Source organism: Tachypleus tridentatus, chromosome 3, assembly GCF_004210375.1.
Source record: "Tachypleus tridentatus isolate NWPU-2018 chromosome 3, ASM421037v1, whole genome shotgun sequence".
Taxonomy (NCBI): Eukaryota; Metazoa; Arthropoda; class Merostomata; order Xiphosura; family Limulidae; genus Tachypleus; species Tachypleus tridentatus.
The window spans coordinates 16,889,398-16,917,348 of NC_134827.1; the positions used below are offsets into that span (position 1 = coordinate 16,889,398).

The 27,951-nt window shown below is 34.4% G+C and overlaps 2 protein-coding genes across 3 annotated transcripts in view; both read left to right on the forward strand.

The window, feature by feature from the left end:
• Positions 1–107: 107 nt before the first annotated feature.
• Positions 108–7,521, forward strand: LOC143247920 (zinc finger BED domain-containing protein 5-like). The gene is made up of 4 exons (XM_076496469.1): positions 108–147; positions 5,060–5,709; positions 5,980–6,764; positions 7,365–7,521. Exons 1-4 carry the CDS (start codon positions 108–110, stop codon positions 7,519–7,521), a joined length of 1,632 nt encoding a protein of 543 aa, XP_076352584.1.
• A 3,580-nt stretch (positions 7,522–11,101) lies between these two features.
• The window catches only part of LOC143246442 (protein alan shepard-like), a 134,933-nt gene continuing 118,083 nt past the window's right edge, over positions 11,102–27,951 (forward strand). The window contains exons 1-2 of one of the 2 annotated variants that reach the window (XM_076493166.1): positions 11,102–11,562; positions 25,340–25,541. In XM_076493166.1, the coding sequence (XP_076349281.1) occupies positions 25,488–25,541 (54 nt within the window). In that variant the 5' untranslated portion in view covers positions 11,102–11,562; positions 25,340–25,487. The remainder of the gene's footprint in view (positions 11,563–25,339; positions 25,542–27,951) is intronic. The other variant, XM_076493167.1, reaches the window with a different exon arrangement.

Below are 27,951 nucleotides of genomic sequence, written 5' to 3' on the forward strand. Positions count from 1 at the left end.
AAGGTGCTATATTGGATAGAAATCTAGAGATTATATAGGTCATTGTAGTGCACTGAAGTCACTTTCATGTTCGTGAAACCAGCTTGAGATGATGCGTAATTTGTGACATGGCGCATTATCCTGCTGGAAGTAGCCATTGGAAAACGGGTAAACTGTGACCATAAAGGGACGCACATGGTCAACAATAATACTCAGGTACGCTTGGCATTCAAATGATGCTCAACTGATATTAAGGGGACTGGTGTGTATCAAAAAACATTCCCCATACCATTACACAACCATCACCAGCCTGTACCGTTGACACAAGACAGGATGAATTTATGGATTCATGTTGTTCAGTCCAAATTCTAACCCTAACATCTGCGTGTTGCAGCAGAAATCGAGATTCGTCAGATCAGGCGACATTTTTCAAATCTTCAATCGTATAGTTCTGGCTATTCCGTCCCCACTGTAGCCTCATCTTCCTGTTTTTAGCTGACAGCAATGGGACCTGACGTGATCTTCTGCTGCTGTAGCCCGTCCACATCAAAGTTCGACGCGTCGTGCGTTCAGAAATGCCCTTCTGCACATCACTGTTGTAAAGAATGGATATTTGATTATTTCATGGTCAAAATCGCTTAGATCACGCATCTTCCCCATTCTAATGTTGGTCTAACAATAAGTGAACCTCTTGACCATGTCTGTATACTTTAATTATTGAGTTGCAGTCACATTATCCAGTGTTTGGCTGTTTGCGTTAAAAAATCAGGTGAACTTAATAAAGTAGCCAATGGGTATATTTGTGAATGTGTCTCTTTGTTTACTTAAAATTAAGTACAAAGCTACATAATGGGCTATCTGTGGTCTGCCCACCACTGGTATCGAAACGCGGTTTTTAGCAGTGTGAATCCGCAGACATACCGCTGTACCAGTGGGGGGGGGGCGTGAACGTGTCACCAACAGCCAACGAAAAAGTAGACTTAATATTTTGTATAGATAGCATCTACTTTTATGTATAACTTACTCTTGCTAATACATATATACACCATACAGTGTGCGATTTCATGTAATTTGTGACAATTTATAAATTTGTTTGTTTGTTTTTTGAATTTCGCACAAAGCTACTCAAGGGCTATCTGTGCTAGCCGTCCCTAATTTAACAGTGTAAGACTAGAGGGAAGGCAACTAGTCATCACCACCCATCGCCAACTCTTGGGCTACTCTTTTACCAACGAATAGTGGAATTGACCGTCACATTATAACGCCCCCACGGCTGAAAGGACGAGCATGTTTGGCGCGACGGGGATGCGATCCCGCGACCCTCGGATTACGAGTCGCACGCCTTAACCATTTATAAGGTAGATTACAAAATATTAATTATTATTATCATATTGGCTATTTATTTAGTTTTGAAGTTGGCTGTTATATATATAAGCTATAAAGTGATGTCGAAAAGTGTATTAATTAAACTTTTGATTATTGAGATCAGTGCACCCAAATTATTTCTTGGGGCCCGCCATGGCCAAGCTGGTGGGACTGATGGCGAACATGAATGAACAGTTTTGTTCAACATCCAATAAATATTTTGCTAGGAGAAGAAATTTCAACTTGAACAATAACTATTTCATTATACGTTTAAACCCTGTTAGAAAAATAAAATAAAAAAGAAAGAAAAAATCTCTGTATCAAACTGTTCTCAAAAACTTTTAATAAAAAAAGTGCTGCGGGTGTCAACAGTGGTCAAAGAAGATCAAAAAACGAGATTAATTATTAGTTCAGATTTTTCTGAATGCAAAAGTAATTTTAACCAAATTATTGGAAATCCTTTGAAAGAAACTTTGTTGGTAGAATTAGAGTAGTGTCGCTGAATGCTAAACATGAAAATTAACATCTGACTGTTTCTTAAATTGTCAACAAGTCAAACGAGAAGGATTAACGGAAACAATAACTTACCTTGTTAATCCACAACTAAGTGAGTCTAATCTACACTTAAAGCTATGTATTACTGAATTTTGTAAACCTAATACTAAGAAATTATAGTTTAGTGATAAAACTTCACAACCAGTTCCGATAATTAAGGTTAAATATTTCAAAAAATGCAAATGAGTTTTGTGAGAAGGCTTAATCATGTGATGTGCCTCTGACCCAAGAATATCTACTTAAAGACAAAGTAACGTTAAACTCATGTTTATGGAAATTAAATTATATTCATAACTTTTAAAATACTTTAAGATGGGCAAAGGTAAATGCGGGATTACATCCTAAGAACAGTTACTTATTTACAGTTCAATAGAAAACGCGAAATGACAAGAGCAAGCTGTTGATTGTGTGGCAGAGTGGAAGTTATGCGAGCAATAAACCTTGCTTTTCACCTTATTCCCCGTTTCCAGTGGCTCAGCAGTAAGTGGCCTCAAAAACAACAAACAAACATTTCACTACGCTTAGAAGATCAGATGAGTAGTTGAAATTATTTTATTAAAGAGTTTTGTTTGTTTAGAATTAAGCACAAAGCTACATAATGGACTATCTGAGCTCTGTCCACCACGTGTATCGAAACCCAGTTTTCAGCGGTGTGAGACCTCAGACATACCACTGTGTCACTGGAGGGGGGTATTAAAGAGAAATAACATGCAAAATTGATTATACTAAGGGCACTGTGTAATGTTCAATCAAATTATAATATTTAAATATCATTTTATTTGGAAATTTAAAAAACTTTATTAACTTTAAGTTTAAGTAACGTACGAGAGTTTATTAAATACAAGAACCGAGAAAGAAAAGTCCGCAAGATTAACTTCTTACAAAAAATTACAAGCAACCATTTCCTATCATAGTGAAACAGCATGGTAATTATGTATGGAAACAAGTCAACATGCTAAACATTTTATTTACAATATTTGATTTGTACAATTCTGTTGCGTTGTGCGTTTTGTTCAAACTCAACTATACACAATAGCTACGGTAGTAATGATATACAGGTTATTCTATAAAATAGTTTTATTTTTTAAATACATTGTAAAGTTTAATATGAACTTGGTGTGCCGATGGACTACTAAGTTACTATGCCAAATTTGGTCTGAATCAGTCAACATGATTAGGAGGAAAGGCGTCCACAGACAAAATGTCCTCCCCCTTGATACTACCGGTATGGCTTAATTGTTTGGTTTCTGTTATACAATGGGTTATTTACACTCTATCAACTGTGGGAATTGAATTCTAGATTTTAACGTTATAAATGTGTAAATTTTCTGCTGAACGACTGGGGAACTTTGCTAAAGATATGGATACTATTGGGATAATTTTGTTTGTGATTTCCTCGCGATAAATTACCAGTTTTAGTACCTTATTCGGAAGAATCAAAACATAAAAAGCTTGTTCTGTTGGATCGTATAACTCGCTGTAAGTTAAATGAGATGCCAAAGTTTGAATATGTGGATATATCCAATAAATCTTAAAGTATTGATTCCTAAAGAAGCACGAGCGTTTTTGTTAGTTTTTCTTGAGGTCATTTGATTTGGTTTGTTTTTAATTTCGCGCAAAACTACACGAGAGCTATCTGCGCTAGCCGTCCCTAATTTAACAGCCTAAGACTAGATGGAAGGCAGCTAGTCACCACTACCCACCGCCAACTCTTGGACTACTCCTTTACCAACGAATAGTGGGATTGACCGTCACATTATAACGTCCCTTCGGCTAAAAGGGGCATGCATATTTGGTGTAACGAGGATTCGAATCCGCGATCCTCGGATTGTGAATCGAGTGCCTTAACCACCTGGCCATGCCGGGCCTTCGAAATAATCTTACTTCAGTGACAAGAAATGACAGAGCAGGTCATAAAAATAGTCTTGTTGGAAACGTATTTAAGTGTTTGTAATAAATATAAAACAAGTAATACTTCATATTATAAAACTCCTGTTATCGTTCTCCTAAACAAAGCTAAAAAGTTACACATTTTCTTAATATTGTAAAATGTTTTCACGTAAAAAATATTAATAACTTTAGTGTTAGCCTTAAATTTTATATAACTGTAACTTTATTATTTGTTTAGTGATTTCTAAATTTTTCTCTTTTTTAATTTTTTTCTGGATGTACAAATTTTACAAAGTAGCAATGTATTGCTATATCTGAACTCTCCTAATCCCTATCTTGACTGTTTAATAATAACCAATATGATGTATGAAGAGATGTTAATGTTTTGAATAATATTTTATCAAAGTGATGGCTTAGAACATTATGAATAAAATGTAAAATTCAAATTTAGTTGTCTCCATATTGTTCATCTGTAAGTTCTAGGACATATGACGCTAAAAATCAAGTTTTGAGACTTGAAGTGAGCACAGCACAGATTAGCCTATGTGGGTAATTTTGTACTCAACACTAACTAAAAGTTTCACCAATGTAAAAAATTAGCGATGATTATTAGAAAACTTTTTTTTCTGTTATATATTTGACTGAATAAAGTAACTACGAGCAATGGGTTGTAAAAAAAAGTTAAAACTCTGAAAATCAAGAAAACATTGAGGTAGCTGGTATTAAAATTAACGTTAACTTAGTCTTAGTATGTAAAGTTGTAAATTAAACCTATTTTAAGTATGTAATAAAGTTAAACCAAATAACAATAAACATCAAAAACTAATATACAGTAGTAGAAAAGAAAAAAATATGTATGTAAGTGTGTGGTAACCTAAAAGTATTTTGACAAGTATGCTTCAGAACACAAGTCACTCAGTAACCCTGATGACTCATCGACGTGTCCAGTACGCGTCACTCACTGCCTGAGGTTGCCTCTATTTCACACTGTCAGTTTCTATGTGAGCATCAGCCGAGGTAGACAAAACCTGGTATGTATGTGTACTGCCCTGTGCAGTATAGTTAGTATTTACCTACTATTACATCATTCTTATGCTGAATAAGCTCTTTTAATGCTATCTAGAATGCCATGAAAAATAAATAATAAGTTCACATTGTTCACACTTTTTTATGCAGTTTTTCTTTTTCTTTTTATGCGGATTAAACAATAAAATGTCTAAAAAGCGCACCTACTCTGACGCCTTTCTTCGCTATGGCTTTGTGAATTTAGCTTCTGGTGGAGAGGATCGGTCACAATGTGTAGTATGTCACAAAGTGTTGACAAATGAAAGCCTCAAGCCATCAAAACTCTCAGCTCATTTCCAGAAGTGCCATCCAAATCTTCAAAATGAGGATCAGGCTTATTTTCAGCGCCGGGCTGTAGCACTGAAGAATATCCAGTTCGGTTCATCTGGAATTCAAGCCCAAAAGCTTCAAGCTGCGGTCGAAGCATCTTACTTTGTTGCATATAAAGTTGCCGAACAACAAAAATGCCCCACCATTGCAGAGAATCTGATTATGCCTTGTGCATACGAGATGGTAAGCAAGGTATGTGGGGAGGATCAAGCGAGTGTCATATCTCTATCAAACAACACAATCCGCCGACGAGTCGATGACATGGCATCAGATATTCTGTCCCAAGTTACAACAGAGATCAAGGAAAGCTCATATAGCAAATTCTCCTTGCAATTTGATGAATCGTGTGACGTAGCCAGTTGTGCTGTTCTCCTTGGGTTCGTTCGTTACGTCCACCAGGACAAGATCAAAGAAGAGTTCCTATTATGCGAAGATCTGCTGACAACCACGAAGGGAGAAGATATCTTTAATATCATCAACAGTTTCTTTACCACGAATGAATTGGATTGGAACAGCGTTCAACAGGTAGGGAGAGATGTTTATATAAAGTCTAGATTAGTATAAATACAATGAATTACATGGCATATAGTCATATAGTTTTATTTATTGTACAAGTAGCTGTAGTGTAGCTAATATTTCATACATAATTCACAAAAAAGTATCGTGCCTGTCGTACTGAAATACTAAAGTACCAAAATAAATTAAATTAAATTAAAACCATATAATTATAACGCAAAAGATAAGTAAGAATGACTAACTGACGCAATCTATAATAGTTTTTCTTTTTTAATCTAGGTCTCCGTCGATGGAGCACCGTCGATGATGGGTCGTAATCGTGGATTACGGGGCCTCATACAAGCTGTGAATCCAGAAATTTCTGTAGATCATTGCATCATTCATCGGTACTCTCTTGGATCAAAAAGCCTGCCTGGTAATCTGAAATTAGTGTTTGAAGATGTGTTGAAAATCGTCAATTTCATCAAGTCCAGGGATGTGAATTCGCGCATATTCAGGGAGCTGTGCAAGGAAATGGGAGAGCAGTATCAAGTTCTGCTCTACCACACCGATGTTCGCTGGTTGTCACGAGGCAAGGTTGTACGTCGAGTCATTGAGCTCCGAACGGCTCTTCAGGAATTTCTGAAACAAGAAGAATCTCCTTTTGCTACCAAGTTCACTGATAAGGAGTGGCTTGCTCGACTTTGTTACATGGCTGACATATTTGCGGAGCTGAACAGTGATAATCTGCAACTCCAGGGCCAAAACACGACTGTCATTGATGCCCATCACACTGTGACTGCATTTCTGGGAAAACTGAGACTCTGGATTCGACGCTTGAAGAAAGGAGTGTTCGCTCAGTTTCCCACCCTAGACCAGTTTGTTGAGGAGAATAGTTATGATACTGGATCACTTTTACAGACCATCAACGAAGAGATGAACGACCATTTGAAGGAGCTTGAAACAAGCATGCAGCACTACTTTCCAGAGAGTGACCTAAAAACAGCCAGTCTTCAGTGGATCATTCATCCCTTTTCTGTACCTGATGAGGCCATTCATGATGATGATTTCCCTGCAAAGGAGGAGTGCATCACAATTCGAGCAAATGAAGCCTTGAAAGTCAAATTCCAAAACCAAAATGCAGATTCCTTTTGGATTTCACAACTAGCTGACTCGCCAACTCTGTCCAAGAGAGCCTTGAAGTTGTTGGTATCATTCTCAACAACGTATCTGTGCGAGAAGGGGTTCTCAACCGTGCTGGGGATGAAAACAAAAAAGAGGACTCGCTTGAATGTTGCAAACGATGCCAGGCTGGCACTTTCAACCACAAAGCCAAGAATTCCTAAACTAGCTTCAAGTATGCAACTCCATCCATCCCACTGATGTTCTTGACATCTTTGGCAATATTCATTAGAAATGCACAATGATCAAATACAATAATTAAAAGTGTAATTCAGTCTAAATAAATTATATAAATAAATTGTAAATAAATAAAGTGTAATGAATAAAGTGCAATATATCTCTAGTTTAATTTAGCCATATATATCAATGTTGAAAACATTTTGTGAAAGGGGTAACATGCTTAATGTGGCATGTTAAATTGGGTAACAAGCTGAAAAAGTTTGGGAACCACTGCTATATAAGTTAAGAAATCTGAAATTTGGCTTTCGATCATTTGTATTTAGGATGTTATATAATTTAACCCCATACTTTTTAATAGCAGCATTGTCACCATTCAAAACTACTGTTGCTTTTGATGTTGAAGATATGAGCAGAAAACAAAATGTATCGATTTTCCAAGCTGAACCAATGACCTCTTTGGAAAAGTATAGAACTCCTTAGGGTTCTTTTTTTTTTTTTTTTGCCATCTTATGTAAAGTAAGCTCATCATAAACAGCGCATAACTACAAAATAGGAGTCGAACGAGTGCGCATTCATTATCGTGCAGGAATGTGGAACTGAGGTTATGTGGTTTGCTTTTCATTACAAGAAAAAAAACCAACAAACTGAACTTCGCATTTTGTATCGTGTTGCATTATAAGAACTGGCGTCAATTTTCAGTATTTCGTCTGACAAGAACAGCCCAAGAATTAGGGGCCTGGCATGGTCAGGTGGTTAGGACGCTCGACTCGTAATTTGAGGGTCGCGAATTCGAATCCTCGTCACATCAAACATGCTCACCCTTTCAGCCGTAGGGGAATTATAATGTGACGGTCAATCTCACTATTCAATGGTAAAAGAGTAGCCCATGAGTTGGCGGTGAATGGTGATGACTAGCTGCCTTCCCTCTAATCTTACACTGCTACATTAAGGACGGTTAGCGCAGATAGCCCTCGTGTAGCTTTGCGCAAAATTAAAAACAAACAAATTTATTATTTATAATTAATAGCTACTCTATTCTTCACTTAGAAACACGAAAAGTGATTTTGAAAACTCAACGATACAGAATGTTTGACATTATTATAATAATATGGACCAATAAAAGCATGTCAAAAAATGAGGTATTATGACCAAACCTGTCAGTAAGTCTATTTAAATGTAATAGTTCTATTTGTTGTATGTTCATGTAACTACTTCGGAGGTTGTGGATGGACCTTCACTGAAATTGGTATGGAAGTTCATTGGGTCTATGGAGAGATTCATAGTAATTTTCAGTTTTGCGGTTTTTATGGGCGTTTTTTACCACTATGTTGTTCGCTCCCTGTTCATGCAAACTCATCAAATTTGACAAGACGGTTAGTTAGGTCCATGCAGAAATACAGGCAAACTTGTGTTAGATTTTGTGATACCCCGCTGGTACAGCGGTAAGTCTACGGAGTTACAACGCTAAAATCAGGGATGTGATTACCCTCAGTGGCCTCGGTAGATAGCCTGACGTGGCTTTGCTACAAAAAGCACATTTTGTAGTTTTATGGCCGTTTTTTACTACTACATATAAAGGAAGCAACTTTTCATATCCTAACATAATATTTCATTAATCATGAATTTACACAACTTCCGTCCAGGGTACGGGTACTCCAACTAGTTTTATGTTATATTTACAATATTAAGGAAACAATACTGTATTCCAAGCACTAACTTTGTTCTAATAGTAAATTAGAGTATATTTGTAAAAGATATGCTGTTATACATTTAATTTAATATAAATATACCACGTTTGTTTCAGTATAGTTTTTTATACATTTGATGTACATCGTTGGATGTGTATTGCGTAAGTCCCGCCCGTTCTCTAAATTTGTAGAAGATTCTTGAGAATAAGAATCAACAATATTTGTTTTACGAAAACGCTGGCGTGTTTTTGAGCATCTTTGAACGTTCAAATATCTCGCGTGAGTATATAAACCGACACGTCGAGATACAGAATATTATTGGTTAGCTACAGTCATTATACTATAGGGTGTTCGGAAAGTCACTGTGCACTTATGTATTTATTAACAGACATGTTTCCATATAGGATACAGGAGGTAAATATGAATGACAGTTATAAACAATGTTGAAAGTTACCCCCGTTAGCATCAATACAGGCCTTGGATCCTTGTTATTTTGTTTCTAAACACCGCTATCAGTTGCTGGCTTGAAATAGACTGAATAAAATATGATTACAAAACTGCACAGTGACTTTCCGAACACCCTGTATAAGTCTTGGAAGGTATAATTGTGATTAATGCTTATTAATCGAAAAACTATAGAATTTGACCAGAAACGTTTGTAGATTTCGAACATTACAAACCGCTCAGTTTCATAGAATTAACTTTGGACGTTGGTATTTCTACGAGGACATTAAATATCTTCATCGGTAAAATGTCAGCAAAGTGATGCCAACTATGCTAGCTTGCTTAAGCAAGGGGTAACAGTATCAACTCAGAATTAATATGCTCCTCGTAGACCTAGATCATCGATAAAACATTCAGTTCTAAATCAGGTATAAGACTCAGTATTGTCTATAAGTTTGTAAAACTGTTATATATAAATCATTATTGGTAATAACTATTTGTAGTAACCGTTATTATAAATTGTATGATTGCTTGTACGGCCCGGCATGGGAAGGTGGGTTAAGGCGTTCGACTCGTAATCTGAGGGTCGCGGGTTCGAATCTCTGTCGCATCAAACATGTTCGCCCTTTCAGCCGTGGAGCGTTATAATGTGACGTTCAATCCCACTATTCGTTGGTAAAAGAGTAGCCTAAGAGTTGGCGTTGGGTGGTGATAACTAGCTGCCTTCCCTCCAGTCTTACACTATTAAATGAGGGACGGCTAGCGCAGATAGCCCTCGTGTATTGCGCGAAATTCGAAAAGCAAACAAACAAACAATTGTTGTTTGTATATTAAAATAAATTTGTATCAAGAAAGAAAATTGTGTGTATGAATCTTGTTGGGAAATATCATAAATTTGATAGATCTTGACATTCTATTAACTTCTAAATTCAAATTACAGTTTTCGGTTATTTGAAATAGTAATACGTAACATAATAAATCGGAGACTCATCCGAAATAAATTATAATACGTAACGATATGTATTTCTGTAAAACCTAGTTAATTTTTTACGTATAACAAATACTTTAGTGGATCGTTCCTGAAGAAGTTGTGATGTAAAATAAAGAAAAAAAAAACAACAACAAAATTTGTGATAAAAGTCTATTGCTTTTTAATTAAGCTCAAAGCTCCAGAATGGGCTATCTGTACTCTGCCCACCACGGGTATCGAAACCCGGTTTTTAGCGATGTAAGTCCGCAGACATGCCACTGGAGGGCGAAAGCTTATTTATTACTAGTATTTAAAAATGTCATTTGTACTTCAGTATGCACTACAGAAATTAAATGTATTTCATTAGACACCTACACAACAGTCTCTTATATATATATTTACTATGGCAGCTATTTGTAGTTATTACAGAAGTAAACAAATATTGTATTATTCCGTAACATTTAGTTCCTGTAATTCTTGTGCACTTTTCGCTGTGAGTAATGTGCATTTAGCGAAGGCGAACACTTCACACAATTTTAACATATTTCTTTACTCGGTAGTAAATGACTGATAGAGCAGGTATTTAAATAAATATGAATGACTTTATTTACATTTGATAAAAAATATTATTACATTTGTATATTATCTGAAATAAAAGTTCGTAACCACTCTTTCTGATTTTTGTGCGGTTACCATGCGTTAATTTCTAAGGGGATAAAAAACATAAATTAGTATTTACTTCATTGGTTTATTTTTCTTTGTGTGATAGCTATTTATCCTTTAAAATATAGATAATATCAAAATATTGAATAATATTTTTTATAATCGTTAGTTAGCGATATAATTAAGTATTACTTCATGATTTGCTTCAAACGTAACTTACCTAATGGTCCCCAATTAGAGAAAAATGGCTTCGACTTCTGCAGCAGACGCCCTCGTTAGATATATAGCGTCCCGACAGGATGGGCCAAACAGAGAGTTGTTCGACGAGTAGTGAGCGGGACGACGGGTATATGTCAATTTTCTTTCGATTTAAGTTTATAATAATTTTATAAAAGTATCGTATTTTCTATTGTTTATGTTATTGGCCTACTCATTTTAAAATCAAGCTTAAACGACACTTTTTACAAGATCTAACACTAAACGTACAAAAACGGTGAGATTTAGCAAGTTTGTTTAGTGTGTGTGTTTATGTGTATGTGAACCACGCTCGCAGTGAGGGTCTACGTACTATTGGCAGACTTGGCAGCCGACATTTGACAAAGCTGGAATAACTGGCACGTAAACAAACCACTGTGACAAGTTTTGTGATATTTTAGGTTTGGCACGTGTATGTCAAACATCAGTTAAATAACAAACAAGGGTGTTTTTCGAACTTGTATCATCCATTTTCAAAATTAAAGAAAACAAAGGATGAAGGTAGGATTTTATGGGTATATACGGATACTGCAGTATGCTGTTTTCGCTGTATTCTTACTCTGTTAGAATTAGGCTACACAGTCTCAACCCATGTTGAAGAAATCAAGTTTAAATTCATGGAAAACTTAGTGTAGATGTGGTGATAATAAAGTTAATATTGATCTTTTATTTGTTTTGTATTTTAGACTGTTACTTAAACAGCAATTCTTTTTATTACTGTTTTAAACTCGGAAATGTTGTTTATGTACTTTGTTATTTTGTAATGAAATGTACTGGACAGTTTTAACTCTAATGATTATACTGCATAGAGATAACGTTTTTCAACCTTTATTCTGTAGAAAATAGAAGTATTGGACAGTTTTGCGTAGATCGATTAGTATCACCTACTCGTATATTATTAAGAGTTTACTATGCCCTCCAGTGACACAACGGTATGTCTGCGGACCCTTCCCGAAATAAGGCAAGGGCTTACCGGGCTGAAGCCCAAGGCTTCACACTAATTAAAGGCCTCAAGTTGTGACTATAAATGTATTAGATGTTCTGTCTCAAGAGAGCCACTATAAGTTGAAATGCCTAGGACCAATAAAATCCTTACTCCGCACTTGCTGCAAACTTCTATACTGCTAGAAATTGGGTTTCGATACTTTTGGTGGGCAAAACGCAGATAGCCCTTTGTGTATTTAGTGCTTAATAAGTTATACTAACAAACAACAGTTTATTACTTTGTTAAAGTAGGGCGAGAGAATTAGATTTTTCTAGAAATAGTCCGTGAGTATTGTCTTTGTATTTTATGAACTATGATTAATACTTGCATAAAATAGCATTTAAAAAACTAGTATAGTGAAATAGTTCTAGGACAGTTTGTATGTGTTAACTCTTGCGAGAGTCACTGAGTGATTGTAATTGAAAACACTGAACTCAGTAGTGTTTTATAACAATTTAAGTGTTTTTTTTTAATCTATAGTTTATAAATGTACCAGAAAAATATATTCATAACATATACATTCATAACTAAGTTCTTATCATAATTTGATGTTTTATATATTGTAAGGCATTTTGTAACATTTTTTGTCATCTAACAGTTAAACGTAGAACAGTTAAGCAAAAGTGGTTAGCAAACTTAGCATGAGTTATGGATACCCCTAATATTAACTGTAAAGGTCTTGCGGTCAACTTAGCACTGGAAATATATCCTATACATACGTTATTATAATGGAATTTAGAAAGTTACAGATAGTAATTTACGTGACAAATATGAGAGAAGACGAACCCTAGTTGGAGCAGCCATGTGTGAAGTAGTAGATAAATAGAACTGATAAGAAAACCCGGGCTGGCATTATAACAAAAATAAAAAGTCCTGTCTGGAATTGTATCCAATTATGAAATTCTAAATAATATCAAAAAAACGTAAAACCTCTCTACAGATAATTTTATGCACGAAATATAAATTTTGTATTATTTTGTGCATGTAATATAAATATTAAATTAATGGTAAGGTTAAGCCCTGCTTGGCTTACTACTTCTATTGATTTTACTGGTGAAATTGGTAGTTCTTATGTAATTTTAAGGTTATTTTAGTTATAACAGTGTGAGTTTTTGTCAAGCTTTTTGTAATAACTCTATCAGTTACTTAAATCCTGCATAAAAACCTAATGCACCTAAGTAAATACATAAAATGCGTTTAAAATCTATTAACACTGACGTAACAGCCTAAATATATTACAGTTGCAAAAAAGTTGTACAAATGTGTTAACCTAAATAAAAATTAACTCATATTACTTAAATTTGACATTTGGAAATTATAATATATATATATGCTTTGGATAGTTTAGCTATATGCAACAAAATCATGTGAAGCTACTAACCTTGTAGCTTTGTCAAATATTTCGGTTTCACTCACGTAAATGGATTGTCAGATTTTATTGTCTAGCACAGCAGCTTCTGCGGGTCACTAACAGGACTATATTGTACTTTTTATTTCCGAGTAGATTTTGTAAAAGGGAAAAGGATTATAAGGGAAATTTCTTTTCAAAGCAAGATGGTGTATTTAGCCTTTATTTAATGTCACATGGCTTCTTAGCATTTTTTTTCCCATTCTTCACAGAAAAGCGTGTTCATCTAAGTATAGGCGATTTATGTTTCACTGATGTTTTGAGACTCGACTAATTCATAATATTCCCGATACTTCTGCATAATGGCCAGGTGTGTTAGAACGTTCGATTCGTAATCTGAGGGTCGTGGGTTCGAATCCCCATCGCACCAAACATGCTCGCCATTTCAGCCGTGGGGACTTTATAATGTGACGGTCAATCCCACTATTCGTTAGTAAAAGAGTTCGCGGTGGGTGGTGATGACTAGCTGCCTTCCCTCTAGTCTTACACTGCTAAATCAGGGACGGCTAGCGCAAATAGCCTTTGTGCAGCTTTGCGCGAAATTAAAAAAAAACACACAAACTTCTGCATAAATAGCTTTCATCATTTGCTCTGTGCTTTATAGGTTTTAATGATAAATTTATATTATTTTTAGTAGATTTACTGGTTGCATTTGAAGGATCAAACAGTGAAATATTTTATCAGTTAACATTGATTATATTGTAAAATTAAAGTTAAAAATGTACAACTGAGCGAATATCTGACTACAAGTATTTGAAATCTGCATAGCTTTATTAACACATTTTGTTATTCTTTCTTGATAATTATGATTTCCTGTTTGTAAATATGTAAAAGAGCGGATACTTTTGGGATGATTACAAGGATATTTATCTGTTTATGTGGCAGCGCCAAACGTACATCTGCATGACATTTATAACGCACCAGATTGAGAAGTGTCAGTTCCGACGTAGAAATAAACCTTATAGAAAGTAAGTCTGGGAAGACAGTGCTGAAATGTTTCCAAAATAACAAAACAAACAAAAAATAGCTAATGATTTTACCATATTAAATTCCCTAAATACAACCGAGAGATAGTGACGACTCATGATTGCTCTCCCGAGATTGACCAAAGCAAAAACGTGGGAAAGCTGAGCTAAGATAGAGATCATTATCATTCCCACAAAAAAGGGTACCCAACAGACTGTGTAGGGAATGCATAGGACTGTCAAAAGGCAACAGATATATAATCTGTGAAGAGCTCTTTGATATGTGGAAATTAGGTTAATAATTGTGTATGTATGTTGGAATCCATATCCAGCTTACTGCATATAACACATACCACATGTAAAACCAATATATCGCAGGGTCATTAAACATGCTGTCAGAAACTGCTATATACAGTTATATATAACAATGTGAATATATAAATGTGTTGGGCTAAGGATTCTTTTACAGTGGGTGTATGTGATTTGTTAGCAATACGTTCAACAATAAACGAACAGCAAGCATTCCACTTGGTTTTAAAATAATATATATTAAAAAGTAACCATATGTGCAAAACGTTTTGCACTATGTAGATCATAGTTGTATCTTAAATACTATGCAGTTCTCCTTTTACTGTTAAAAGTTCACTTGGGCTAATTTAATTGCTTTATAGTTCGGTTGACAAGCTGAACTATGTTTCTCTGTTTGTATCTTAAACACTGTACACTTCTCTTCCCGTTGTCAAAAGTTTGCTTAGGCTAATTCAATTACTTTAGAATACAGCTGACAAACCGAACTAGTTTTATCGTTTTATCTTTCTCATTATTGCAATAGTATCTGTGTATGACTCACGCTGTCACGTGACTAACCGTATTTGTATACTGAACTTTCAATAATCTATTTATTTATCAAAGCTCACTCAGGCTGGTTCAGTTACTTCAGAATACCCTTTGACGAGACAAATTCTTCTTCTTAGTAACAGTATTAGGATTGTAAACAATTTAAACAGTGTTCCAATAGCTTTACGTCAAAATTTGATGATATTCGAATAAGAGGTATCTCTCAGTTAGCATGATATTATTATTTTCCGTTTGGCACGGGCAAATTTATTAAGGGGCCCATGTCCCCCTATCAAAGTGAGGAGACATAGTGGAAATGTTGAGTGATACACGTGAGACATTATTTTTGTATTTAAAAGTACTGCTTCCGATGAACAATGAAACAAGTTATTGTTACAATTAAATAACACCGTTTGAATTTCTAAAGCGAAATCTTAAGTAATCTGAATATATGTGAAACAAACTGAATTGGCTGTGCTCAGCCTGGAACGTCATGAACTAACGCATTCATTTTAACATCCAAGTAAGTTCGTTCTTATAGATTATATTAGTTCAGCTATTGTATATGCATTTTATTATTCGTAAGGACGTTTTACACGTTACAAATGATTTTATTTGCACAGATTTACAACTATGAGCTACAGACAACACAAAGATATGCAATAAATAACATTTATGCACCTGGCCACAAACGGTGTGACTGGCGCTTCAGTCGCTAGTTATAGAAAGAAGGCTTGCCGACGTGACAACTGATCTCTCTATTGTCACTTGATGTCAAGCTGAGATTGTGCTATAATCGTTTCACTCTGTCAGTTTTTTTTGTGACTTTCCTGTGTGTATTTAAATTCATTTATATATTACATGTTGTTGTTGTTTTTTTAATGGTAATTATGAAAAGTAAAAGACTATACACTGTCAAAATACTTGTTTGTAGAACTTTCATCGGATAAGTAAAAGAACAATAATTGACTTTGGAAACATTGTGTTGTTCTAAGTTAATTTTATGGTGGTCCGCTACATTATTAATAAGAAAGTTATAACTTTCGGTAGAAGTTTATATAAGTTAAAGTAGGCTTAGGTGGTCAAGGCGGTTGACTTATAATAATCTTTGAATTGCAGGTTCACATCAAAGCAATAAACATGCCTGCCCTTTCAGCTGTGAGAGAGTTATAATATTAAGGTCAATCTCACTACTCATTTGCAAACGGTAACCCAGGGCTTAATGGCATTAACTAGGTGCCTTCTCTTCTCTAGTCTGTCACTGCTAAATTAAGGACGACCAGTTCAGATAGTCTTGGAGTAGCTTTGTGTGAAATTCGACAAAAACTAATTGTGGTAAAGTAGAAGTCACAGCATAAACAGAGTGGAAGTATTAATATTGAAATACCATAGTGTTAAGCGCTGTAGTTGATTGTTTATCAATATACATAAAGTAGGCTAATAAACTATATTTTCTATTGAATAAATTTAAGTTATGCTATAATAGTTATGTGCATTTTGTTTTACATTTAATATCATAAATTGTAAAATAATTGATAAATATGCTATGTACATTTTAATCTTTTGTAAAACAGCACTATATACTTTTTGATTGTCATATATTTATTCAGTAATTAGGTCTGAGGGTTACAGGTCTGAACCTCTGTAACACTGAATATGCTTATCCTTTCAGCTGTGGGGGTGTTAAAATATGATGATCAATCCCTTTGTTTATTGGTATAAGAGTATCTCAATAATTGGTAGTGGGTAGTGTTGATTAGCTTATTTCTCTAATTTATGAATGGCTAGTGCAGATAGCCCTCATGTAGGTTTGTACAAAATATGGTACAAACACACCAAATCAAATACAAATTAACTTAGCTTTTTTCTCATTTCTTTTCTTCACCTGCAACTTTTGCATATTGTTTTAACAAGATGATGCATTTGTACTTTTCATAACAATAAATATCAATATGATACTTTATCAAACTGTAAGTGTAGTTGGTCATCGTTTGATGTACAATCAAACACATCCATCAAAACCAGAGAAAAGTCCTTTCAAAGGGTTTTATTTTCATAACAGTGATCTGTATTTCAAGGCTAACCATATTTGTTTGAAGTTCACTGTGATGTCAGAAGCGTCTAAATCTTTTCTTTTGCTCGACATACTTTAATTATACTTTCTGATACGCTTATATCAAACTACCTCTTACTTTTTCTTTGTTGTAAGTCTAAGTATCATCTGCCAATACATTCTCTGCTACAAACAATCTGTACAATGCATTTTTTGTGCTGGTTTGATTATGTAACCAGCCATGTATTGTACAACTGCTGCTTTATAGGGAAAAAAAGAATGTGCAATTTGATACATCTTGGAAATTATGGTCTTCATGCATAGGCTCTCATCTACTTTAAGATCATAACCTGCATATTGCATAAATATATAAGACAATTAACCACTAGGAAGTGCTATATGATTTTTTTTACAACATGTAGTAAAATTGACGTTTGATTTTGGGAAAGAAACTTTCCTGCTGCCTTCTATTTCGTAATTCATGGCACATGAACAGTTATTTGTATGCAACTATAAACTGTTTAACAAGAGTATTGTTAATACAGTTGTGAGATGACCTAATAACAGCAAAAAAGAAGAATTCCAAGTTATCCTGAATTAATTTATATATCAGACTACACTTTAAGGAGGGTAATGGTGTTGACAAAAATGTTTCATGTGATATAAACCAAGTAAATGGTGTTTAACATTGAGTTGTATGTAATCTTAACCTGATGATATGTATTCAATGAAAAAATATAATTTTGTTTCTACTAGAAAAGATTTCCAAATGAATAATTTGAAGTTTTCTTTTTATTCTTATCAAATGATTTCTGGAGTTAAACAGATCAGAGAATCCATCAAATATTCTTAAGTTTAACTGTGCACTCACTTATGTTAAAGTTAGCTAAGTCTATTGCAAAGCTATGCAGCATTTACCACAGTTAGACTTGGTTTGTGCTACAAAGTTAACTTTAATTTTTTGCTTCTCCCATTGAATGTGTATTGATTGTAATTTATTTCTTAGGTATAAGTCTTCTTGTTTTTGCAATTTTTCCAAATCAGCAATGAACTTTCATTTCATATATGTATATTTACCTGCTACACCTTTTAAAATTTCCTTACAAGCAAAATTGTTTCAAATGAATTGTAGCATGTGATATACACCAGGTGTGACAAACTTTAAACTTTCTTATTGCTATGGTGAAAAAAATCACAAATGTAAGCTTTCTCTTCACATTTTGACACTAAGTTTTATTAACATGAGGAAGCAGTAAGTTGGAATATTACAAACAAGTGTCACAGTTGTTTCAGTATCTGATAGTTGGTGTAAGCTATTTCCAATATGTTCTTATCAAGTCATGCCATTAATAAAGAAATAACTGAAAGATATCTTCTAGTTTCTCTTCAAGGAAATAGGCATAAACATCACTGGTAAGAGGAATTGTATCATTTTCTGTATTTGTATCAACATAGTTAATAAACTCTTTTCATCCAACTCCACCTATTTTCTTTTCATGTAGCATTAAATTGCAAATAACTTTGCTAGTTATTTATCATTTTTTGCCATTTATAACGTGTTTAATGTTTATTGTGCCCTATTAATGCTTTGATACCATTTTTGAACATCAGATGAATGCAATAGATCAAGACTGAAAATACATCTTACATAATTGCAAGTTTTGTTAAATAAAACTGCAATGTTAGGACAAAATACTATAAGAAATGGAAGACAAGTCTTCTGAGCTCAATTTCTTTTTTCCCATTTATAAACAATATTGTTTTAAAGTTTTTTAAAAGGATAACTACTCAACGTATCAAAACCATTGGTGGAAATTAAGTTTTCTTCTTTAAGGCTTATATAATCACCTTTTATGAAATAATAGTTCATTTTAAAGACTTTTTTTTTTCTTCTAGCTGTGTTCAGATGATCAGCTATTTTTTCCATGTCATTTTTTTTATTGTTGTAGGGCTATTACTTTCATAGTAACAATGATCTGGAAATATGACTTAACTTTAATGTCTGTAGATGTTGGAATAACATTATCAGGTGTGCTTAAGTTGGAAGAAAGTTGTCTTTGTACTAATGTCTTTTTTTGTTATTGTCGAAAAACTGCAAATAAACCACAACATGTAATTAGATCAATAATTTACTAAAGTTGTTTTATTTATTTTTATTTTTCAATAAATCATTACATGGACAAGTTGTTTTATTGCTTGAGTATTGTAAGTAGTATCATATTTCTTTTTATCTATTAACTTCTGCTGAAACACTATAGCACCACAGAAGAAAAATACACTGCTTATATATAAATACAGCAACAAGCACCAATGTTTTGGTTTACATATAGAAATGAATCTACTTAAAAAATAGCAGTAGCATCAAAACTGCTCATAAATTTCAAATATATTCTCACTGAATTTCATAGAGATGTTTTAAATCTAATAGAGATTTGACTGTTATAAATACTAAATTTCATATACAGGGTGGCCCATAAGACCCTACCCATCCATATGTTATGTTATAGTCAATTATGCATGTATTATAATTTTTTTTGTTTTTTTCAGAGAAATATGGCCGATTTAAGCCCATTTACACTTGAAAATGTCTCACAGAACATGGCGTCGCATAATATTATGCAGCGAGAATGAGGACAGACAGCACACAGATACACTGGATACATAAGATATATGGATGGGTAGGGGCTTACGGGCCACCCTGTACACTAACATTTTCTGTTAATTTGTTTCTTAACAATACTGTAGGTCTATGTATAATATCAATTTGACTCATTTTCTTACTTGGTTGTAACAAAGTTTATCCAGCAAAAGACTTAGTAATTAAAAAACAAAAAGTATGTAGTGGCAAATTCAAACAAAACTATACAGCTGAACATCAACAAAAGCTTTTTCAAAATTAATACTTAACCCAGTTTGCAACAGTCTAAAGAAATGTTTGAATATTAGAACATGTTCCTAAGTTATAATGATAATGTACCTTTTATTGGAGCTTAGTAAAAGTAATATCTTTCAAATGAATATTTTAACCTGCATTTTATTCAGCGCACAACCTGCGAGTTTTTATTGGATACCACTTGGCTTTCCGAATATTTACAATCCATTTTTTGAAGAGTTCGGTTTGTCTTTGTGGAAAGCTGTACGAAATTTGTAAATAGACAGGTACAATGTCATTGTGAAACTAAAGGAAAACTACGATCTTAAAAACTATATGTACTCAGAAGTCAGTTAGCCTCAATTAAGTAACGTTACTAGTACCGTTCTAGCCTTACGCTGAAGTTACATATAGCTGTAATAATCTAATATGTTGGAAGTGGCAAGCCAGTTCATATTAACTTATTTACCGGTAGGGGATGGGGTTATAAGTGAAATAACACAGGACCATCTGTTGATTTAATGTTACAATTTTATACAACCTCACAGAATTTTTTACTTTACATACAAGCTACAACTTAGATTCTACATCTCAACATTAGGCAATGTATTGTTTTGAAGGGGGCATAGACTTGATTAAAAGACTGGTATTCTGGTGCTCTCGGCAGAATACATTGTAACATATTTACTGTTATACTTTATTTTAATACCTATATTTATTTCAGTTTGAAGCATGTGACGTATATTGTTGAATGTGCATTGCGCAAGTCGTGTCTATTCTCTAAATTTAAAAAAATATTCTTTAGAGCAAGAATCAGCAATACACGTTTTGAGATACTAGCGTGTCTTTGAATATTGTTGAACGCTTGAGAATTTCGCCTAATTGGTATAAAATCCACCTAAGAAACAGTAATAGAATATTATTGGTCAGCTACAGTCAGTATACTGCAAGCATCGGAAGCTATAATTGTGATTAACGCTTATTAATCGGAAAACTACAGAATTTTACTAGGAACTTTTATAGATTTAGAACATTATAAACCGTTTAACTTCAATGAATTAACTTCGGACGTTAGTATTTTTATGAATACATTAAATATTTATCTTCCGCTGTAAAAAATAGCCTTGTGCATCGCGTTAGGCCAAACAAGACTAGAGCTAGCTAGCATTACCGTCAACTGAGGTATATATCAAAGTAATTCACACCTTGTGGACCTGGACCGTCTATAAAATATTAAGTTTGAGGACAGATAGAAGACTGAAAATTGCTTGTGAGTTTGTAAAATTTTTGTATATAAATAATTATTTGTATTAACTATTTCTAATAACCGTTAATATTACTTGTATTATTATTTGTGTATTAAAATGTATGTGTTATTAAAGACAATTGTATGTATCAATCTTGCTGTCAGATATCATAAATCTGATACATATGAATATTTAATTAGCTTTAAAATTAGAATCTCCAGCTATTTGAAATTTTAACACCTAGTGTACGTAACATAATAAACCGGATAGTCGTCCGAGATAAACCGTAATACTTAACAATATACACACAGAATGTCTCAAGAATTTTGGAAACAATTTAGAAAATTCATACTTGAGAAAACGTTTAACACAGAAACACACTGTTTGTTTCACTTTTTTTTTTTTTTTTTTTTTATTACACCACGTAAATATGTGAGAGAGAACCCTAAGTGAACGTCTGGGCAACAGTCACCAACAACACTGTCACTGGTCTGTTCTACTTTGCAGAGACAAGGGAAACATGTACCTTGACATGCTGTAGAATTTTGCTTTGTTGCAGTTAGAAACATTATAGTGTAAAGTGTTATTCCATTAGCAGTACGATTTTCCTGCACAGTGTTAAAAAACGAAGGATAATGATTTTCTAAAAGTGTTCCCCAAATAATTGGACACCCTGTTATATATGCAAAGTTACACAATAAGCTGTCCGTGCAATGCCCACAATGGGTTTCAAAACCTGATTTGTAGTGTTGTAAGCCCTCAGTCTTGCCGCTAAACCTTCTGGGAGGGAGGGGTGCTCATAATATGTGAATGTTGAACAGAGCTCCCAGAATAGTTAAGATATTGTACATGTTTGTATATACTGTACACCAAGTAGTGTTATTTTTAACTTATAGCTAATTTTCTTCATTTTAGCCATAGAGGATTTTATATTAGCCAATTATAAATGGACTTGTGTATAGTTTGAACAATACCTCATGCGCACGTGAGGACCCCTAGAATTCCGGCATGACTGTACTTAATTTTGTACTACTGATTAGAGGAAATTCGGACCACCACCAGCATCCGCTAAAATAAGGGTTTTATTCATCGTTTTAAATCAAATAAGTAATTAATTGTCACTTTTATGTAGTACCGACAGCTGAAAATAGTGTTTAAAGAATTATTACCTCTCGGGTTCCAGAACCCTCAGTTCTTAAGTTAGCCAGTAGGCCTCTTCCGGCCAATTCGCTTTGATAACACCATCGTGAAGAAAGAGAAATTGTATGTAATTATGCAGTTCTTGTTTATTATGGTGTTTTATCTGTAAACTGTATATGAATTTCGCGCAAAGCTATTCAAGGGCAATCTGCACTAGCCGTCTCTAATTTAGCAGTGAAAGACTAAAGGGAAGGCAGCTAGCCATTACCACCAGTGCCAACTCTTGGGTTACACTTTTTACCTACGAAAAGTGTGTTGACAGTAACTTTATGTCGCGGCTGAAAGGTCGAGTACGTTTGGTAGAACGTGGATTCGGACCCCCGATTCTCAGATTATTGCGAGTCGATTGCCCTAACCACCTTGCAGTGCCAGGCCTGCTATGCATGGTCTTGTTCAAGACATTTGAGTTATATTTTATAAAGTTACCATTTCGTTAATTTCATGAACGTAAAAAATATATATTTTGTTTATTAATTAAACATTGTAGGTATTCAGCAGGATGCCCCCAACCATCGAATTGAAGAAGAAAAAAGGTTGGGGGGGGGGGGGAGAAAGGAATGCAAGGACAGAGCTTCCACGTGCTTATATGCACTGCATATAAATATTTTTCACTAAACTATAGGATAATTAAGAGGAGTGCAAGGGGTTATGTGTCTGACTTAGCTATTAAGAAGACGTATTAATAATTGGTAAAACACATCTATAACAAAAACTTTATTAGCAACATTTCGAAGAGCTTTTGCTTGAAATGTTGTACGTAGTGAAACGTTTTTGTTATCGATGTATGTTTTACCAGTTTGAACACTCATTTTCACTAATTTTCCACGTCTTGCGATCCTTTCTACTGTGTGTCTTAACTCAGTTATTGAGTAATTTGCCTAGTGTGTTTACGTTGAAGTTGACGTTTCATAGCTTAGAGTCTTGTATTTTAAAATTGTTTGAAATCGGACATTTTCCGTGATGACGAGAAACCCACTTGAAGTAAAAATGTATCTCAAGACGGCTGTTATATTAAAATAAAATAGTTTATTTTAATGACAGTTTTAATTACTATACCAGCCATCTTGAAATACAATTCGGACATTTTCACTGAAAATATTTTGAGTTTGTAATTTTTAAAGTACTATAACATAAAGATAGCTATAGTAATGTGCGTTATTTTTATTCATATAGTACATATGATAAATATTATTAATAAAAATGTTGAAAAAATTAATTGATCATTATGTCTATTTTCTGTAAGGTTTTTGTTTTTTGACACAAGAGGGCGCATGTTAGATGGTATTGTGACCACTTTAAAAATATACACAGTAAAGAAAAAAAAGGAATGTGACAAGGATGAAGAGTTCTAGTGTACCTGAACCTCCTGGGTATACAAATATATATACCCAAACACCAGAGAGAGAGGAATGTGACAACAATAACTTTTATGGCAAAACATTTGTGAAAAACACGAAAAAAAAAAAACATTTATTTTTCAACAGACAGTTCAGGAAAATATCAAGTTGAGACTTGTAATACACTTACGTTGAGAGAAGTCTAGTGCATTTATTTTCAGCCAGAGTGTTTAATCAACCATAACGTACGTTCTCGGTAGATTATTCTCTATTATATAGAACATACAAGATATCCTCCTCCCACAGTGACAGAACGGTATGTATGTCTGCAGACTGACAACACTAGAAACCGCTTTTCAATACTGTGGTGGGAAGAGCGCGGAGAGCCCATTTTAGCATTGTAAGGCCATAAATTTACCTCTGTCCATGCGGAGGATAGGTTTTGGTTTGAATTTCGCGTAAAACTACATGACTGTCTGCGTTAGCCGTCCTTAAGTTACCAGTGAAAAACTAGAGGGGAGACAGCTAGCTATCACCACCTGCTCCCAACAGTAAAAATGGGATTGAAAATTATATTATAATGCTCCCATGGATGAATGAGCGAGCATGTTCAGTGACGGGGTTTTAACTCGCCACCCGCAGATTACTGATCAAGCGCCCTAATTACTTGACCATGCTAGGCCTACTGGGGAACAAAGACAAGTTGTATATTCTAAAAATGTAATAGTAACTCTTAGTATTATTATTATTATTTTAAGTAAATCAAACACGAAATCTTGTCATAAAGCTTTTTTTAGATATAAATTTTGTATGAACTGTCTTATCCCAATTGTGATAATATTTATAGAATTCAAATATACAACGTAAAGGAAAAATCTAAAACTTAACTTAGCAGCAAGTCAATAGGCTGGTAATGCTAAAAACCGAATTTTGATGCAGATGGTGGACACAGCACAAAGCCTATTGTGCAGCTTTGTGCTTAACATTCAAACAGTGTGCGCTGCTATTCAACTTATAACCGCGGGCCTGCAATGTACTGTTGAAGTATTACGTAAGCTTGTAAACTTGGTGGTGGAAGTTTTAGCTTTTAAAGCAAAGAAGACAAAATTTCATTATGAAGTAACAGAAATGATGCATCTTATGTAATTTAAGCAATAATAACCTTTTAAAAGTGAAGAAAAAATGCTTGTTGAAAGTAACAAACAAAGCGTGTTTGCTGTGTTCAAATATGTCACAAATGCTGTAATCAAGTATTTTATAGGTAAATGAATAAATTTATATAGCTTGATGAATGTACTGTTAAATTGTAATTTAGATATATACTGTAATTTTGAGTACTTTTATGTTCATAGCAAAGCCCTATTTTTTTTCTAGGTAACGAACTTAACTCCAACTATTTTTGGGTCGGCCATTTTTATTTTTATAATCTAAGAATTTGTACACCCGGATTGCTGGACCATAGGATGAACGTAGTTGGTGATAAGGATTCGAACTCGCAATCGAGTACCCTGACCATCAGGCCATGTCCCGTAGCAACTCTATCTGCACTTTGAAATCTATTGGAATTTCCATGACAGTAATTTTCTATTTTACCAAAAGAGCGAATTAACAATACCAACTTTAGATTTTATAGAGATCAGAAAGTTATTCTGAATATTTGTTGTTTTTATTTTATTGTTTTTGGCTTATAAACTGGAAATCATGATCAGTGTCCAGATATAATATTAAGTTAATAATTGTTTGTTTTTGAATATCGCGCAAAGCTACTCGAGGGCTATCTGCGCTAGCCGTCCCTAATTTAGCAGTGTAAGAATAGCGGGAAAGCAGCTAGTCATCACCATCCACCGCCAACTCTTTTATCAACAAATAGAGGGATTGGTCGTCACATTATAACATCCCCTCTGCTGAAAGGGCGAGCATGTTTGGTGGAACGGGGATTCGAACCCACGAGTCGAACGCCTTAACCCACCTGGCCATGCCGGGCAAGTTAATAACAATAGTTTAATTTCACAAATAAAATCATAATGTAGTTGAAATGCTATCGTAAAAATAATTTGTTTCATCGACGCAACGACATTTAAAGTACTACAATAATACTTTAAGGCAAACTCGTATTATGGTTCAATCTTTCTTGACGTAATTGAAGCAGCATTTAAAATTTTTCGTTATTTGATCAAATATCTAGTTAATTCGTTGACAACGAGTAGATCAGAGAAACTGTATTATATACAATATGCAGTTTACATAACTTGTATGCAACCTAACAACGAACGCTAGTAGAAGGAAAAATAATATTTTAATTTTATTACAATATCCTTCGCATTTCAGTCGATAGGTAAAAATGGCTGTGCTAACAATGACCGGAGAGGAAACGTGCCTACGCATTCCTGCTAAGCGTTTAGATGTTATTCTTTCGGATTTAAAACGTCACGCAGATACACACATAATCTGATAAACCTAATACCTGGCATGAAGATAGGTGGTCACCACACGACCACATCCGCAAGGAGACAACAGTATTGAGTATGTTTAAAATAGCAGCTGTGTAGAATAAAATGAAATACGTGCTTCTGTAAGTTGTGGTTTGAGACTAGAAAACTTCGTTTGTTTGTTTGAATTTAGCGCAAAGCTACACGAGGGCTAACTACGATAGCCGTCCTTAATTTAGCAGTGTAAGACTAGAGGGAAGACAGCTAGTAATCACCACCCAACGCCAACTCTTGGGCTACTCTGTTACCAACGCATAGTGGGATTGACTGTATCTTTATAACGCCCCCACGGCTGAAAGGACGAGCATGTTTGATGTGACGGCGATTCGAACCCGCGACCCTCAAATTGAGCGTCTTAAACACCTGGCCAAAAAGCTTCATACCAGATAACTTCTTAGAATATTATAAGATCATTTTCATGATATTAATATAATAATGATGTTGTGACGTTATCAAAGTGGCTGATTGATCTATAGTCACCTTGTAATTTGTAAAATTCCAATAGGACATTGTCTTTCAAACCGCTTTGTACAGAACATTGTAATTCATCTGATGTGCCTCGAGTGACTGTTTTAGCCTCACTTTCGTACAACTTCCTATTTGTTTGTGCTTGTATTATCAATTAATAATGTAACGTGTAAGGTGATTGCTCGAATCCAAGAAATGTATTGATGCAGTCATATCATCACCAATCTTCAAACAAATAGGGAAGAGCTAGAATTTTTTTTGAATTACTTTGGTCATGTATTTCAGGGGCCTGGTCATAAAAAGTATGGTTTCTTTGAACAGTTGGTTTCCAAAAAAATGTCTCTTATCAGAACCTATCAGTGAGACACTTTAAAAGAGATCTGTCTTCCGCTAAGAAAACCGCTGGTGTCTAACGTAAAGAATAAATGATTTAAAGGGCTTATAGAACTCGACAGACGTTAGATTATTTTTCATGTGCCCGATTTTTTCAATAATGGTTAGGTTTCAACACATCCAATTGCACTATGCAAAAGTATATTATCAGAAACTGGCACATATTTAACAACCAATTAAACACCGTTTATCACAGATACAGTGCGCTTTTATTTTGTTTTTAAAGTAAAACCTTGATCGTATTATGATTTGGAGTACCCGCTGTGACTGACGACTCGAGTTTCACACTTACCTGTAATTAAAGTAGTGGTTAGAGTATTGAACATGAAATTCTAATCAAGAGGTTGCCCAATTTTCTTCCATGTATTATAAGAGTTAGTGTGTGTGTATATATATGTATAATTAGATTGAGAATGAAATGATGAGGTAGTAGCGTTGTTATTTGTTTTGTGCTTTTCAAGTAAAAAGTTTACTGTACACATATCAGTTGTCTCTACTATATATACATATATTTACTTCAAGTGGGTTCCTCGTCATCGTGAAGAGATACAGTGAACCTGCTGTTTAGTTAAAAGTAGCTGGTTCAGGCGGCGGGTGCTTCCAACTTATTGTCTTTCTTTTGTTGTGTTGGTTAAA

Excerpts from the sequence above, each read along its gene's own strand:
- LOC143247920 (XM_076496469.1), top strand. The coding sequence starts at position 108 with ATGGCGCATTATCCTGCTGGAAGTAGCCATTGGAAAACGG. Across the intron at positions 148-5,059 it reads AAGTAGCCATTGGAAAACGG|CTTCTGGTGGAGAGGATCGG; the intron begins GTAAACTGTGAC and ends TTGTGAATTTAG. Across the intron at positions 5,710-5,979 it reads ATTGGAACAGCGTTCAACAG|GTCTCCGTCGATGGAGCACC; the intron begins GTAGGGAGAGAT and ends TTTTTAATCTAG.